The 16,292-nt window shown below is 48.1% G+C and overlaps 1 protein-coding gene across 1 annotated transcript in view; it reads left to right on the plus strand.

Annotated features, from left to right (window-relative positions):
- Positions 1–16,292, plus strand: part of LOC134067227 (pleckstrin homology domain-containing family G member 3) — a gene marked incomplete in the record, with an annotated part of 50,365 nt that overhangs the window by 21,705 nt on the left and 12,368 nt on the right. Inside the window, 10 exon segments of the mRNA XM_062522369.1 lie at positions 2,691–3,250; positions 7,998–8,092; positions 10,950–11,019; positions 11,221–11,267; positions 12,134–12,284; positions 12,716–12,847; positions 14,077–14,259; positions 14,583–14,675; positions 15,130–15,216; positions 15,361–15,394. Coding sequence (XP_062378353.1) covers positions 2,691–3,250; positions 7,998–8,092; positions 10,950–11,019; positions 11,221–11,267; positions 12,134–12,284; positions 12,716–12,847; positions 14,077–14,259; positions 14,583–14,675; positions 15,130–15,216; positions 15,361–15,394 — 1,452 coding nt within the window.

Here is a 16,292-nt window from a genome sequence, read left to right on the forward strand (position 1 = left end):
AGAGCTTAGAGTTGTGTTTTGTTGAGCACACTTGGATTGGCATCAGAATCCTCAGAAGTAGATATTGGACTTATTTGTCAAGTGAGCCCGTACACACAAGAGCTTCTAGCTAATGGCCTCACTCTAGAAGTGATGAAGGAAAAAATCAGAATCATGTGGGTATTGAAACTCAAACAGAAGGTGACCTGCTGGAGCCCAAACTCACCAGGAAAGGGCAAGAATGTAGCTGTTGTGTGTACATGTGTGCGTGCGTGCGTAGTACTTTCCCGTAACAGCCTGCTCACTTGGCTCCTGACATGTGAAAACAGGCAGGGCAGCTGCTGACTAACCCGGGCCGTGCTCTCTGACACACGTCACAAGCAAGAGTGAGTGGCTCTCGCTGGATGTTCCCGGGAACGAGCAAACTCAGCCTTGACTCACGGGGGAAAACGGGCAGAGCTGGGCCAGTGTGCCGCAGGGCGGGTTGTCGTGCGGTGATCGCGCAGAGGCGGGCACCGTGGTCCTGCGCTGGCATGCTTTTTTTTAAACGTCTCTCCGTCTCCCGCAGCTTCTGGCTCCTCCGCTCCTCTGCTGCTCTGCATGTGCATGTGTGACGCTGGCTGCTGAAATTACAGGCCTGTCCCTCCGTGTGGGCCGCCTCACGGCAGCGCTATGACGTCAGCCGCCCCTCAAACTCACCGCCTCGCCACCACACAGCCGAATGTAGCACTTAGCAGAGAGTCCACTCTGAGCAAATATCAGGAATCTCGACCGACGCCTTTGTTGTGTCTACTGAAATAAACAAGGGATCCTGACAACTCCCATAGAGTTACATTGTGATGTTTGTGTGCTACATGCCTGGCTTATTAAGATAGTCTAACTCTGAATTGATGATGATTTTATGAGTTTATCCTACTTTATCCTACTGTCCTACTATCTTACCTCTGAAACACATTGTCACAGGCCAAACCTTGTTGCTTGTAGCCTACTATCTGTGCAACATCTGTGCAATTTACATAACTGAATAGGCTGGCTGCTCATTTCTTTGACACTTCTTCTTTATTTGTCTGCCAAACCTGTCAGATTCCAGGAAACTGACCCGACTGTGATGTTTGGTACCCTACCTTAGTACAGTATGCAAAGTATGTTAACACTAATTTCTAAAAATAAGACTGGCATTCCTGGTCTGGGCCTTTGTTGGTATTGTTGTGTAGCCTGTCACTGCGTGTTCATTGGGAGCGCAGTGAGCCGTAGTGGGAGTGGAGAGTGGTGAATGTTGATCTGGTCTGGTTTGATCTGATGTGATCCAGAGGCTGATGCGGCCCTATCTCCTCTTATCTCCTCCCCCTCCTCCCTCTGTGCCTCATTGGTCATGGGGCACACAACGATGGGAAGATCCTTCTCCAGAGACAGACTGTGTACTGTAGACAATCCCAGCCAGTGAGGCCATCCTGTCAAAAGAAAAAAAAAGAGAAGCATTTTTCCACGAGCGGGTGGTCGTCATCTTTTTCAGCACTGCTCCACTTTCCGCGAGTGTTCCAGTAGTTCATGCTAGTTTAAGAATGACACACAAACACAAAAACGCCGGAATGCCCCCCAAGCCCTTTCCTTGTCCCAGATACTGTACCCCCGCCTGCCTCCCCCACAACCACGACCACCACCACTTCCTTGTCCCACTATTCCCAGCCTTGGCCTCCATGAGTCCAGGAGCTTAGAGGAAGTGGACAGACTTTCCGAAGAATGTGAAAACCTCAGTAATTAGGACACGTCAGTAATCATTTTCGATGACTGCGCCCCCCCACCAATACACCACCCCACCCAGTCCCACTCCATTACTGCTTAATGCTTGAGCGTTATATAGGAGTGAAGCAATGGTTGGACTGGAGCCACAAAAAGTTAATATTCTTTCCTTCCCACAAGGCACGAGAGGTCAGTGAAAAACTACATCTCCTCTGCCCAGTGTGCTTCCTGTAAAATCTGAGAGTTGGCACACTACAGCAGGGACATTGTTCTGTGTGTTTTGAATGCAAGGAAGGCACATGTAGAGGGGGGAGGCCCATCGCTGGCCCCAATGCCAGGGGTGGAGTGTTTGACTTTCTCAGCACCTTATTGAGCGGCGGGTTAATAAGTGTGGACCTTTGATCTCGTGTGTGGAAACTGGGTTAAGAGCCCAGGAATGCCAGTATGAGGAAGAGGAGCTGGGAAAATGGATGTTTGTTGTTTTTTATGTCTGCACAATCATGGGAGGGAATTTGAAAGATGTTTCGGAGACGTCATTCATCTCAGTGGAACTCCCCGGCCTTACCCATTTCTTTCACTTTCTTAATGAGTCAATGCTTTCTCCAAGAGCTTCAAAACATGCACTCACATTGACAAACATATTTGCTCACTCTTTTGCAAACACATTCCTTTTTAATTTGGAGTTGCATCTCAGACTAAACAGTTCCAGAAGAACACTTGAATAATTGAAACAAAGTCCAAACAAACTTGAATAATTGAGTCTGCTTAGGTGAGCAACAGTAAACAAATCTCACACACATAAAACGCACAACACACACCCACAGCCTCTCACTCAAGTTTGATATATTAGTCCACTAATGTCCTCTCCCCCCTCTCTCTCTCTCGTCCCTCTCTCTCAGAGTCTCCTCGCTTGTCCACTAATGTCCTCTCCCCCCTCTCTCCCCCCTCTCTGTCTCTTCCCTCTCTCTCAGAGTCTCCTCGCTTGTCCACGGGCTCGTCCGTAGGGAGCCATGACCCCTTGTCCTCTGGCGCCCCGGGTGACTGCTACGGCCTCCCCTGCTCCGAGCACTCGGAAGACGAGCGTCCAGTGAGCCTGGTGTCCACCCTCTCGTCCGGCTCGTCCCGCGACGAGGGCCTGAGCGCCGGCTGCAGCGCTGCCACGACCCCCCTGCCCCCCCTGTCCACCCCGCACGCGCCCTCCGAGGAAGAGGGAGAGCAGGACATCGACCTTCACCTCTGCCCGCCCTCAGAGGCCCACGCCGGGCAGCCGACCCCGCCAGGCCTGCCCCCTGAGAGCACAGGCGAGGGTGGAGGAGGCTGGCAGGAGCTGCGGCAGGACACGGACCACGCCCACCTGTCGCCCCCCGCAGACGCCCCCAGGAAGCTCTCCCTGCCCGACTCACCTGGGCACTCGCCCTTCGCCACTGTCGCCATGGCGCCCAACCCCCAGCTCACCTACCTGGACCGCGTGGTCATGGAGATCATCGAGACGGAGCAGATGTACGTGCGGGACCTCTGCAGCATAGTGGAGGTGAGTCAAGTCACACCATCACCTGATAAGCACTCCTGCATGACCTTAATGACCTTACCTGTCTGTGCAGCCCACGCAGCCAGCTGAGCAACACAAAGAGTAATTAATGATTGAAGATTATTAGCCCTGTAATGAAGATAGCCCAGGCTGTCCTTGGATAACATCAGGCCTGTCGTCCACGCCGGCTGTAAAGAGTCTTTCCACACCCGCCGCTCCAACACTTGCTATATCATTTAACAGCTGTGGTGAGTTTAATGGCTCTCTATTGCAGTGGAGAGGCCAAAAACAAATAGCGGAGGCGGGCCGGTGCCAGAGGCGGGCCGTGTTGCCGTGTTGCCGTGCGGCGGCCTCGTGGCCCTGTGGCAGCGCTGCGCTCCGTAATGAAACAGCCGCCGCCGCCTCGCCACTGGAACGGGATAATAGCATTTTTCAGCAGCGTCAGCCGTCGCAAGTGTCTGGGTGCGTTTTCATCATCTGCATGAAACGCATTTCCAGAATCCATTTATTTTCCCCCCGAAAATAAAATCGCGAGGGGAAAGAAGAGAGAAAAAAAAGCAAGCTGCAACCATGCAGAAACAGGTTGAGAGATTTTGTATTACTGACATTACCAGACAGTTTGGGCCCAATGGGCTCTCGATCCTTAGAAAAATACACAGTCGTCGGCACGGGACATAGAAGGGAATAGAAGGGAACGTTAGCAAAGCAACACAATCATGGCTCGTCCCAGTCAGTCCTGTGCTCAGATGAGAGACGAATGGCAGTATGAAATAGGAGGCAGTCCACTCCACGTGAGGCCAGCGCTCAGGAGTTTGGGGCCGTTTCCTGTTGTAGTCGGCCTCATGGTTTTACAATCTTCCCAGAAGCCCCCAGAGCAGTGTAAATTGCCCCTCTCTCTTGTCTGAAGGCTGTTGGGCGTGCAGCATGTTGAAAAGATTGGAAGCGGGAGAAGCACGCATCAGAGTTTCTAAACTGATGTAAACCAAACCCTGATCTACTTAAGCCTTTTTCTGTTCTCAATGTATCAACTTCTGTACTCCTGTTCTCAACTCCTGCAATACTCAGAGCTCATATTTTGAGTAATCATGTGTAGTTAATGGAGACAAAGGACACACACTTGCACACAGTGTTGGAAATGTAATTGCTGATTTGTATTGGCGTTCCAATGCTACGTTCTTTGCTAGACTAGCGTATTGATAAATCTACACTCTACACATGGGCAGGCATGTCCTATTACTCTAGCCTGGGTGAGGAAAGGACTACATTTTACAATGTGTTTCTGTCATCGTAAATCAGAAGAAAAATGATGAGATCATTTGGAACGTTCCTTTCCTTTCTTAGTAATGATTCTAGTTGAGCGTTTTGAACAAGCCCAGTCCTGGGTTTCCACATCTGTTGTGTTGAGGGGTTGTGTGATGCTCTGAGCCCCAGCTGTGGGCTGGCCAGTGGTACCTCCCTCTCTCTCAGACTTCCTGTCCAGCCTGGCCCCACTTCTCCACCAGCCCTGCGTGTGTGCCCCTGCCCCTGCCCCCAGCCCCCCGATGCCTGATACAGACCCCCTCCACCCAAGAGCAACAGCAACATAGCAACTTTTAAAGTCACGCTTGGATTCTGGGGGTCTCTAATATAAATCTTCTTCATACAACAACTCCCTCTCCAGCCCACCACCCCCGCTCCACCCTCATCTGGGACTCTGAACACAGCCTGCTGCTGCTGCTGAAGCTGGGAAGAGACCACACAGTTGTGAGCGGTGGGGTTTTCCTGCGCCTCCCTGGATGGGCGCCAGGTTCTCGGTTTCTTTTCCCTTGGCTGTGGTGGTGTAGCCATACCTGTAATTTGAAGCCCCACACACAGTTTGGCGAGAGACGCCTCTGGATTCTTTGTAACGTTGTAAGGGCTGCCCTCCCTGCCCAGGAATGTGTCTGCGTCTGTACAGATTAGTGTGTGTGTGCTAGCTGTCCGTACAGTTGAATCAGGGATGTGCAGTGACCATGACTGTAAAACAACAATGGATTGCATGGTGTCACACACTTGCTCTATGTAAAGAAAAGGAGGAAGGAAGAGAGGAGGCCATTTTGCCAGAGTCTGTCTTTGCACTGAGTGCTTTTTAGAGTCAGAACAGAGTATAGAGAAAATCGGCCAATCCAGCATCCAAAATCAACCATTAAGTTGATCTCCTTCCTGTGGCTTCACCTTTGAGTGAGCATGCACACTGATCACTGTTTTACAGGCACTGTCCAGTGCAGCTGCTCCTGGGTGTTGTGTGAGGGGCTGTCCCTGTGTTGTGATGGACCAGGGAGCCCAGGGTGCTGTAGTGTGCTCTAACTCATGGATGGCTTGTCTTGTGTTAGACATCATCGGTATGTTCAAAGGCGGATGTGTGCAGATAGGTAATTGCACACCTGCGTATGTTGATCAATGTGTGTGTCCAGTGAGTGTTTTTATTTGTATCAGGGTGTCTGTTATGTATGTATTGGGGCTTTTTCACTGCATGGTATCGGCTCAACTAGACTCATATCTACTTGCTTTCTTTGGTTTTCCTTTAGCAAAAACTGGTACCAGGTACTATTTTTGGTACCACCTCCATTGAGGCTCCAAGCGAGCTGAGTCGATGCCAAAAGATGTCGTTCATGACATTACAGTTGTTTTCTTCAGCGTTGCTATGGCAATCGGCTAGCTTATGGGGGTACTTTGTTGCAGTGGAAAACGAACACCCGGTAGTAGAGTAGAGTAGAGTAGAGTAGAGTAGAGTAGAGTAGAGTAGAGTAGAGTAGAGTAGAGTAGAGTAGAGTAGAGTAGAGTAGAGTAGAGTAGAGTAGAGTAGAGTAGATACCATGCAGTGGAAAAGCCCCATAAGTGTTGGGTATGTATGTTTATGTTTTGTGTGCATATACTGTGTGTTTATGCATGTGTCTCGTGTGTTTTGCTTGTCTGCACGTGTGTGCACATGTGTGTGTGTGTGTGTGTGTGTGTGTGTGTGTGTGTGTGTGTGTGTGTGTGTGTGTGTGCTGAAACAGCTGTGGGTCCCTGGAGGCCAGTGTAGCACTCCGGCCCCAGCAGTGACTCTGAACCACAAACACATCACTGACAGAGTGGTGGAGAGGAGCTCCACAGGGGCCACACACACACACACACACACACACACACACACACACACACACACACACACACACTGAACCACCTTAACCCTGTGTGTGTGTGTGCATATGTTTGTATTGGTATAGTGTGTTTGCATGTTTGTGTGTTTGTGCCACATAGCTGGATGGCAGCCACATAGTTTGGAGAGAGCGTAGCCTAATATGGCTCAGCCCAACTTTCACCATCTCCCATCCTGAGCCAAGAAAGAGAGCGAGAGAGATCCCCCCCTCCCTCGCCCGCCCTCGCCCCCTTAATCTGATTGCACTGAACCCGCTCACAGACAACTCGTTCTCATTCCTCTTTTTTTTCTTAGAATAAATGCGTCTTATTTTCCGTGATGTTTGGCCTCTGTTGGTTTAAGGGGCCAGAGGCCGTGAGCTAGCCAAATACCTTCTTGGTGAAGTCCAAACGATGTGTGTGGCCATTATGTAAACCGCCGTGACCTCCCTCCTCTGGCATTTCTCACCGGCTGCCTTTTGGCCCATGAAGGTGCTGCTAGTCAATCACGGTTGCCCTGCAGTGCCCTGCCGGGTGAACTATTTAATCCATAGGGTGGTGGACAGCAATGAGAGCTAACGCTAGACCTAATACAGGAATGCTAGACTAATATGTGTGTGTGTGTGTGTGTGTGTGTGTGTGTGTGTGTGTGTGTGTGTGTGTGTGTGTGTGTGTGTGTGTGTGTGTGTGTGTGTGTGTGTGTGTGTGTGTGTGTGTGTGTGTGTGTGTGTGTGTCTATGAGGAAGAGATAATTGCAAACAAAGAAGTGAGCCTCTTAGTTTATGACTTTATAGTGTGTGTGTTAGAGAGTAATAGAGTCTCAGAAAGAGCAAACACAAGCTATTGTGTGTGTGTGTGTGTGTTTGTATGTGTTTGTTTGTGTTGGTGTGTGTCTGTGTGTGGCCCAAGCGTTCACTTCCATCCACTTCAAATGACCCAGCTCTCCACGGGGGTTATATTGGGTCATCACTTTGGTCACTGCTGGTTGTCGTTTAAAAGCCTGCTGCAGGGAAGGAGGCAGAGCTGCGTAGCGTAGGGTCAGGAGGTGGGCTGTGGGTAATGCACAGGTCACTTTGGGCTCCATCCCAGCCTGTCCAGTCAGGGTGTGTGTTCAAAAGTGAAGATGTGAGGTCTCAGGAGTCCGCCATGACATTTTTCCAAGCACATCTGTCATGTTTTTTGCCTGCTATCGCCCTCTGCAGGTGAAGAATTTCCCATGCTGGAAAATTGTGAGTGTACTAGATGGGTTAAACACAAGAATATGTCTTTGTGTTTATCATATTAAACATGTATGAGGATGATGTGTTTACTCAATACATGCAGGGGCAGGTTATGGAATAGAGTAAATTAGCTTTTTAAATATAGATGAATTATTTTATGTGATCTGTGATTTTATAGAATTTTCCCAATACTGGATGATTCTGTGTTGTATGTTGTTCTTTTGTTCTGTAATATGTCTTATATGTGTCTCAACCACCAAGGACCATGTTGGAAATAAGTGTTCACACTTTAACATGCCATCCTTTGGATTATGTTGTCTGTCTAATCCAAAATAAATCAAATCAAAAAAAAAATGCACATATTTGAATAATATTTCTTTGTTCATGTTTGGCAGGACTACTTGGCCCACATCATAGACACAAGCACTCTAGGCCCAGAGCAGGTCTCTGCCTTGTTTGGAAACATAGAGGACATCTATGAGTTCAATGGGTAAGTTACAAGCACACAGCCAAGTTGACACAAATTCCCTCTGCCAAGTTAATCATGTTGTTGATGTAAATAATCGTACAAACAACGCTACGTCAACACTACGTCAAATGTTTAATGACTGTCTACGTTCTGTCCCACACGTCTTTGCAGAGCATGTTTGTAGTCATTATGCAGCTTGGTGAAATGACTGAAGTTCTGAAGACTTCAGGCTAAACCACAGTTTATTTCCCAAAAGAGCATTTGTGTCATCGAATGCAACGCAGAGTAATCTGACATCCAGCAAGGCTTTGCTAAATATGCAAATGCCCTTTAATGAAGTGGATTTAAAAGCAATCTGGCAGGAGTAGGTTTGGGGAGCAGAGAGAGAGAGAGAGAGAGAAAGAGAGAGAGTATAGCAGCTTGACCTGGACACTTTAGTATTGTGTTATAATGGAGGCATGACATGAGTTGGCCACCAAACTCTGGCCTGATGTAGAGGTCATGCTACAGGGTACATTATGTGCCCAGTGGCAGTTGTTAACCCTGTGCCACCCACACTGACGTCACCACCACCACCACCACCACCACCAGCAGCAGCAGCAGCAGCCTGAAGGAGATTCTAATTGAATAAAAGCGATGATGAATGTTCCCCTTAAAACACCTGGAGGAATGAAAGAAGACATCCAGCGCATCTCTATGACGTACGGCCGTCCATCCATTTGCAGCGAGGGACTGGATCACCACTCAAGGGCTAATGTGCACATCACAGCTGACACATGGCCACAGCCCCCTAGGAGAGGGTCCCCAGCTCATCCTACTGTCTCAACACCAACGTGTGTTTAACGGTCCCATTTCTACTCTTCATCCAAGCATGACTGGAAGGTCCTGTTGTATTTCGAGAAGCGGCCTTCCAAGCAGCTTTGGGACACAGTGTTGGTTAAACAGAAACGGCGACGATAATGAGCGAACGTGAGGAAGCGGGGGAGTTGCGCTGCGTGGGGTGGTGCGGTGTGGGGTGGGGTGTGGTGTGGTGCGTGGTGGCTCGGCTGCTGTGCTGTTGTTTAGCATTCTGAGTGACTGGTGCCAATTAGCGCGAAGGGCTCGGGGGAAGCAGAGCCACTGATGTGAGCACAGCCCCTAATCTCAGCACGCCATCGCCGTCTGAGAGCAGCCAAGGAGCGCGTGTGTGGCATGCCATACAGACTCTCTCTTTCTCTTCCTTTTTCTATTTCTCTTTCTCTCTCTGTCTTTCTCTCTCTCCATCTGTCTTTCTCTCTCTGCCTCCTGTTCCCTGTTTTTCTTTTCTTTCATTCTCTGTTCCCTGGTTTCTTTTTTTGTCCCTTTTCCTGTCTCAGTCTGTTTTTGTTCTATTTCTCTTTATCTTCACTTTCGCTCTGTCTCTCTGTCTCCCTGAGGTTTTCTCAGAGGGAAGGAGTCTGGGCGATGAAATGTGAATCACACACACGTCCAGAGACGCTGCACGCATTATTGAGCACGCTGAGCGTCCAGATAGCGGCGGGCGAGTCTTGGGGATCTGTGGCCAGGGACAGTGTAACCTTTATAGCCAGCCCTGGACCCTGAGAATAGCACTCACGGAGAGACACGGAGGGGGAGGGAGGGAGAGAGAGAGAGAGAGAGAGAGAGAGAGAGAGAGAGAGAGAGAGAGAGAGCGAGAGAGAGAGAGCGACTGAGCAAGAGAGAGAGGATGAAAGAGAAAAAGGAATATGCATGAGTAGCAGGAGCCGGCAGCGTGGCTGGTATTTAAAGCGTGTGACGTATAGGCTATAGAGGTTCCGCTCCACTGCCACTGACCACACAGGCCCAGGAGCCCAGCTGGGGGACGGACGATGGGACTGGCTCAGTGAGGGGGGTGATGAGGAGCACTGGGCGCTGTGTGTTGATTTGGCTTGCAGATGGGAATGTTTAAACTAGTGTGAAAAGATAGAGTTTGTTGTTAAACATTGATCCCTGGCAAACACGTGTAAATACACACACACACACACACACACACACACACACACACATTCACACACGCACATACTTACTCTCTATCTCACACTCTACCACCCTCTCTCTATCACACACACATTTAGCTCCTTTTTGATGTGTTGTTCCATGTTGACATGCCCCATGTCAATGATTCCTTATAGTCCAGTCTGTCCAAGGAGAGGGAGGATGGCGTGTAAGTATAGTGTGTACAGTCATGCAAGTGTTTGAAGACCTTGAGTGTGTTTGCTGGTGGTTGACCTTGTGTGTTTCACTTCAGTTGCATCTGGTCTTTGTTTGTGCACCAAACACTGTGTGCATTTCTAAGCTGTTGTTTTGCATTGTTTGGTGTGTGATGGTGACCTTCTCCATTGTGCTCTCTTTACACCATGGCCTGTGTATTGGTGCAGTAAACTATTACAAGGCAGCCAGCTAGAAAACATGGAAAGTAAACCATCAATTATTAGAGTTCTGCAATAGGCTATATGCACGGAAGGCTGTTTGTTTCCAGTGGAGCGTTAACTGTGTTGTGCATCTTCTGTTATATGTTTTGCTCCTTACATGTTCACTCCAACACTGAAGATATAGATATGGTTTGCCCAATAATAGCCATTTTAACACACACAAAGGTGCTCATTCTCTAGGTGCAGCAACCAAGTGTGGTCCATGTAGACACTAATTACATTAACAATAGCGGCAGGTTCAAACACACCTGGCTCCACCAGAAACAAATGAGCTGCTGAATAGCCTTCTGTGTTGGTCAGTGAAGAAACATTGCTGACCCCCAGTACTGTCTGTGCTTACTGTGCTATGCATTTAATGTAGTGATGTACTGTATCCGTCTGAAATAATGGAACACAGCCCTCTAAATCTGATGTGAATCTTCTTCCAGGGAACTACTGCAAGCCTTGTACATGTGTGACAATGACCCGGTGGCTATAGCCAGATGCTTTGTTGACAAGGTGAGTTGAGCTGAGCCTTTTAGTACATTTAGTACTTTGAAAATGCAAGTATATGTCATAGTAATGTGGTTTCATAGAAGTGTGTGTGTGTGTGTGTGTGTGTGTGTGTGTGTGTGTGTGTCTGTGGGCAGATATCTTATATATATTCTTCTCAGTTACTGCTCCAGACCAACTCAATTTCCTCTGCCCCTGTCATTTCAGAGTGAATATTTTGACATCTACACCCAATACTGCACAAACTACCCCAAGTAAGTGAAGGGAGAGCGAGAAAGAGAGAGAGAGAGAGATTTCTTTCCCCTCTGTGAATGTGAATGACTTTACCACTGAGCTGTCTTGTCAGGTGATGGAGAAAAGTGGGGTGGGTGGATCTCATGGCTCATGGCTTTGGGCTTGTTGGAGACAGCTGCCAATCCCACATACTGTAGACCCCAGCCCTTACACACTGGCACATAAACACAGGCACATAAATACACAAAGACACACACACACACACACACACACACACACACCGTCCTGGGAGCGATCTCCGTTAGCTGGAGCTGACAGCTGTGTTGTGCCGTTGCCTTTATTCCTTCCTACAGCTTGTCACTGGCATGCTAAATATTCCCCTGGGACTTTTCAGGTTTAGTCAATATTGACTTGACACAATAAATGTAATATATTGGAACACTGCTGGTGTATCGGCTTCAGAATGGCACCGACCTTTATGAATGAAATATTCATGGAGGGAATTAAGATTCCATGGGTGTATCACCGTTGATGGCCGTGGTAAAACGGTCCAACCGGCCCCTTGCTCCATGCATGCCTCCAGGTCGCAGGGGATTGGCCTTCTGCTTGGGTATTCTGGCCATGTGGCTGAGGTGGATGTGCCAGGGGATGTGGTCCTCATGTGTCCCCTTCCATAGAGGCTCTGCTCCTGTAGTCTGTTTAGGAAACAGTGCAAGTTCAGTATGTTCAGTCTGTACCCCTGTGGTCATTATTTTCTTTTCTATGATTCTCCTTCTTCTTCAAACTTTATTTCACTTACTCTCCTCCTCTCTCACTATCTCCTCCTCTCACTCTCTCCCTCTGTCTCTCTGTGTCCCTCCTTTCTCTCTCTCTCCCTCTCTCTCAGCTCTGTGGCTGCTCTGACAGAGTGCATGAGGAATAAGAACCTAGCCAAGTTCTTCCGTGAGCGGCAGGCCTCTCTCCAGCTCTCCCTGCCCCTGGGCTCCTACCTCCTCAAGCCCGTCCAGAGGATCCTCAAGTACCACCTCCTGCTCCAGGTACATGACCCACCTGAGCGCCTGACTGCAGCCCGGGGTGCTCTGCTGTGCACCTCAACCCATTTGGAAATCATCAGACCGTTTTTAAAAGTCTCTGGTAGCCTCTCATGTGTTGATATATTTTTCATGAACCACTCCAGTGTCTCTGAGCAGCCCAAGGACAGAATGTAGTTTTGTTCTTGCTCAAGCAAATGTTTTGCCTTTGAGTAGTTCTATTCACATCGACACAATAGCAACATCTGCTATTCAGTTTGCTGCTGTATGTTTTGATTATTTTCAAGAGATACATCATGTGTTTTATGTTTTGAAGCAATCATTAACTCTGTAAATCAAACATTTGTTCCTAACCCTATTACCAGTCCCCGGTCTACCATGTTTGTTTTATGTCAGTCCATCCCATAATCCCTTGTTACTATGTCTCTGTCTCTCAGGAGATCGCCAAGCACTTTGACTGTGAGGAGGAGGGCTACGAGGTGGTGGAGGAGGCCATCGACACCATGACTGGTGTGGCCTGGTACATCAACGACATGAAGAGGAAGCACGAGCACGCCGTCAGACTGCAGGTCAGTGCCAGCCTCTCTCATTGGTGGCCCCTATTGAATGGCACCAATCAGATGGCAGGAATTGATGATTGAGTAGTCCCTGTCTGAAGCGGTCAGAAAGAAGAGTCTGAAGCTTCTGAAGGACACAAGAGCACACTGATTTCAGTTAACAGAGCTGTTCTCTGTCAGAAAGTCTTCACCTTTAGTAACACATTTCTTATGTCTGTGAGATAAGTTACATAGTGCTGCAAATAAATGCTGGTATGTTTTATAGGTCTACGCATTGGATAGGTGGTCTCTTTTGAAAGCTTAATTTGATGCTTGTTTTAGGCTTAACTCATAACTTGATAAAAGTCTGATGCTTCTTTTTGTAGTTAGATAGACAGATAGATACAGTACATGCACACTTACAAGGTAAGCAGCAATAGAAATGAGCTATATATTTTAAAAAGAAAAACTAAAGTTAAAAACAAATACTGAAAATGTTTAAGAGTTAGGACATACTGTAACAGCTATGAGTTCACTGGGCTGTGCCCTCTTTGGAACTGCGATAAGACATGATGTGTTCCGCAGTGTGGGGACCCTCCCCAGTCACAGACTCAAGCTGGAGCCATTTTCTTGTCCCTGTTGCAGTCTTCAGTCTTGCACTCCATGTCATCCCACTTCTGCTATTCCTTCACTCAATCCCTAAATAGTCAATATCTTTGCTCAACATGGAGTCTGGAGCAAAGTCAGACATGGCAGGAACAACACAAAAAAAGCTCCATTTAAGTGGGTAGATTTTCTTTTTTTCTCTTTTTTTGCCTCTTCTTTTCTTCTGTAAGTGTGCTTGTAGGGAATCAATTACTAGTGAAAGTCTGCTGAGCCTGAGTCCTCCGTACCTTGTGCCGCTCCCCATCTCAGCCTGAGCTGGAGCAGCCGGAGGAGCTGTGAGAGCCTGCTGCGTCCTCTGGCCACTCTCTATTGAGTTGCAGCGCTGAATCCAATCCCGCCACTGGGTGATCAGAACGATCGATGCCCCCAGATTGAGGGGCTAAAGTTTCAAAGTCTCTACTGATGTTTATTCGTTTTGTCGGGTCTGTGATGCTGTTTGGCTTGGCAGACATAACTGCCACTGGAATTGGTTTATTTGTTGATGTTGATGTTGTTGATGATGATGAGGATGATTATTATATTCCTCAGTAGGTGAAATGGTAGTTAATGATTATTCTCTAGAGATGTCAATAAATTGTTGGTGTTGCTCTGTGCAGGAGATTCAGTCGCTGCTGATCAACTGGAAGGGGCCGGACCTCACCACCTACGGGGAGCTTGTTCTGGAGGGAACCTTCCACGTGCACCGTGCCAAGAACACGAGAACCCTCTTCCTCTTTGACAAGATCCTCCTCATCACCAAGAAGAGGGGAGAGCACTACATCTACAAGAACCACATCTCGGTAGGGACTTCAGCCTTGTCCAAATAGTTCGGCTCTATCAGATAACTTCAGCTCAACTTTAGTTGAGGCATTTGTCAACATTATGCGGATTGTAGTAATTATTGCATTAGGAATGGCATTTTTAGAAATTAAAAAATGTCAGATTTATTGTAACATTATAAACCCCAACTCTATTGAATTAATACATATGGTATGTGTTATTAGGTATTTGGAATGATATTTATGATACACTATGGAACTCCGTATGTGTAGCATGTCACAGCTGAGGGCCATGAGCCAGTGTGATTGTCTAACTGGAGCCTTGGCCTGTCCATGCATTTCAGTGCTCCACGCTGATGCTGATTGAAAGTGCCAAGGACTGTCTGCGCTTCAGCGTCACCCACTACAAACACCCCAAGCAGCCGCACACGGTCCAAGTGAGTCGGACCCTGGCCCTGTGCCCGCTGCTCACGTCCCGGGCTGGCCACTGCGACAGACACACACACATACACACACACACGCACACACACACACACACACACATATACACACACACACACACACACACACACACACACACACACACACACACACACACACAGAGAGACACACACACACACACACACACAGAGACACACAGACACACACACACAGACAGACACACACAGACAAACACACACACACACACACACACACACACACACACACACACACACACACACACACACACACACACAAACACACACACACACACACACACACACACACACACACACACACACACACACACACAGACACAGAGACACACCGACCATGCCCTCTAGTCTAATCTGCTTTGGGCCTGGCAATTGGTCGTTAACCGTGTTTGTTTGTGTTGCCTCTTTCTCTCAGGCCAAGACGCTGGAGGAGAAGAAGCTGTGGGCTCATCATATTAAGAGGCTTATTCTGGAGAACCATCAGGCCGTCATCCCACAGAAGGTGGGCAGCACAGCGCAGTGCAGCGCAGCGCAGAGCAGAGACTTCCTGTTGCTCCGCTCTCCTGCTTTATGGCTCCTGTGTTCCACACAAATTACTTGTATTTATTTGCTCTGTGTTTCTCTCTTTGCTTTGTTGCTTGTGTAGGCGAAAGAGGCCATTCTGGATATGGACTCTATTTGTAAGTACTAGACATTTTTACATTTGTTATGATGCAGTGCCATTAGAAAATCATCAATCTTCGAAACATTATTCCTACAATGCACGAGATGTATTTACGCAACATCAAATCATATTCATCATAACACAACAACTATTTAAAAGTAAAGTTATAATGACAACACAACATGCACAGCAGCATCATTTGTATGCTGAGACAGCAGAATGCACAGCTCTTCCTGAAACATCTAGCCTCAGTTCCTAGAAATGAGTGCACTGACCAGTCGGGTTTCTATTGCTGCCCATCTGGCTCAGGAGCTTAAATAAACGAGCGCGATGACTCACCTCTGGCACTGCTGAGAAGGTAGCTGCTCCATTAGGAGGGTCCATGGAGCCCCTGTGGGGAAAGCTCAAGCCTGGAAGTAGAGAAGAGTTTCAGCAGCTGAGAAATGGGTTGGCCTTGAGTCCTAACCAGTGATTTCTCCTTCAGACAGTGATTGGGGGCTAGGGGGTGAGGGTTGGTCTAGAGAGCTCTCTGCATTTGGGCTTGACATTGTGTGGTGTTTTTTTGTGGTAGGACAGGAGGTTGGTCAGGTAACTTTTTTGCATGTTCTTTACCCGTGCTAACTGTAAATGGTGCTTTTTTGGTCTAAGAGTACTCTGCGTAATGGAAATGCATTCGAGTCACTGATATTAAAGGGCCACTTTGACATGCAGCCGTGAGGTTTGTTTGAACCAGGAAGGAGCGTTCGTATCTGCTCTAGTTTCTCACTCCACTGAAAGCAGCACGAGGCAGTGAGGTGCCGTCCAGCCTCTAATGGAAAAGGAAATGAGGTTGACCTGACTCGGCAAGCCTAACAAGTGCCAGTACAAAATCCCCACCAGACATCTGTGTCCCCTGTGTAGCTGTACTAAAGGGG

The sequence above is a fragment of the Sardina pilchardus genome, chromosome 20 (assembly GCF_963854185.1).
Source record: "Sardina pilchardus chromosome 20, fSarPil1.1, whole genome shotgun sequence".
Lineage (NCBI taxonomy): Eukaryota > Metazoa > Chordata > Actinopteri > Clupeiformes > Clupeidae > Sardina > Sardina pilchardus.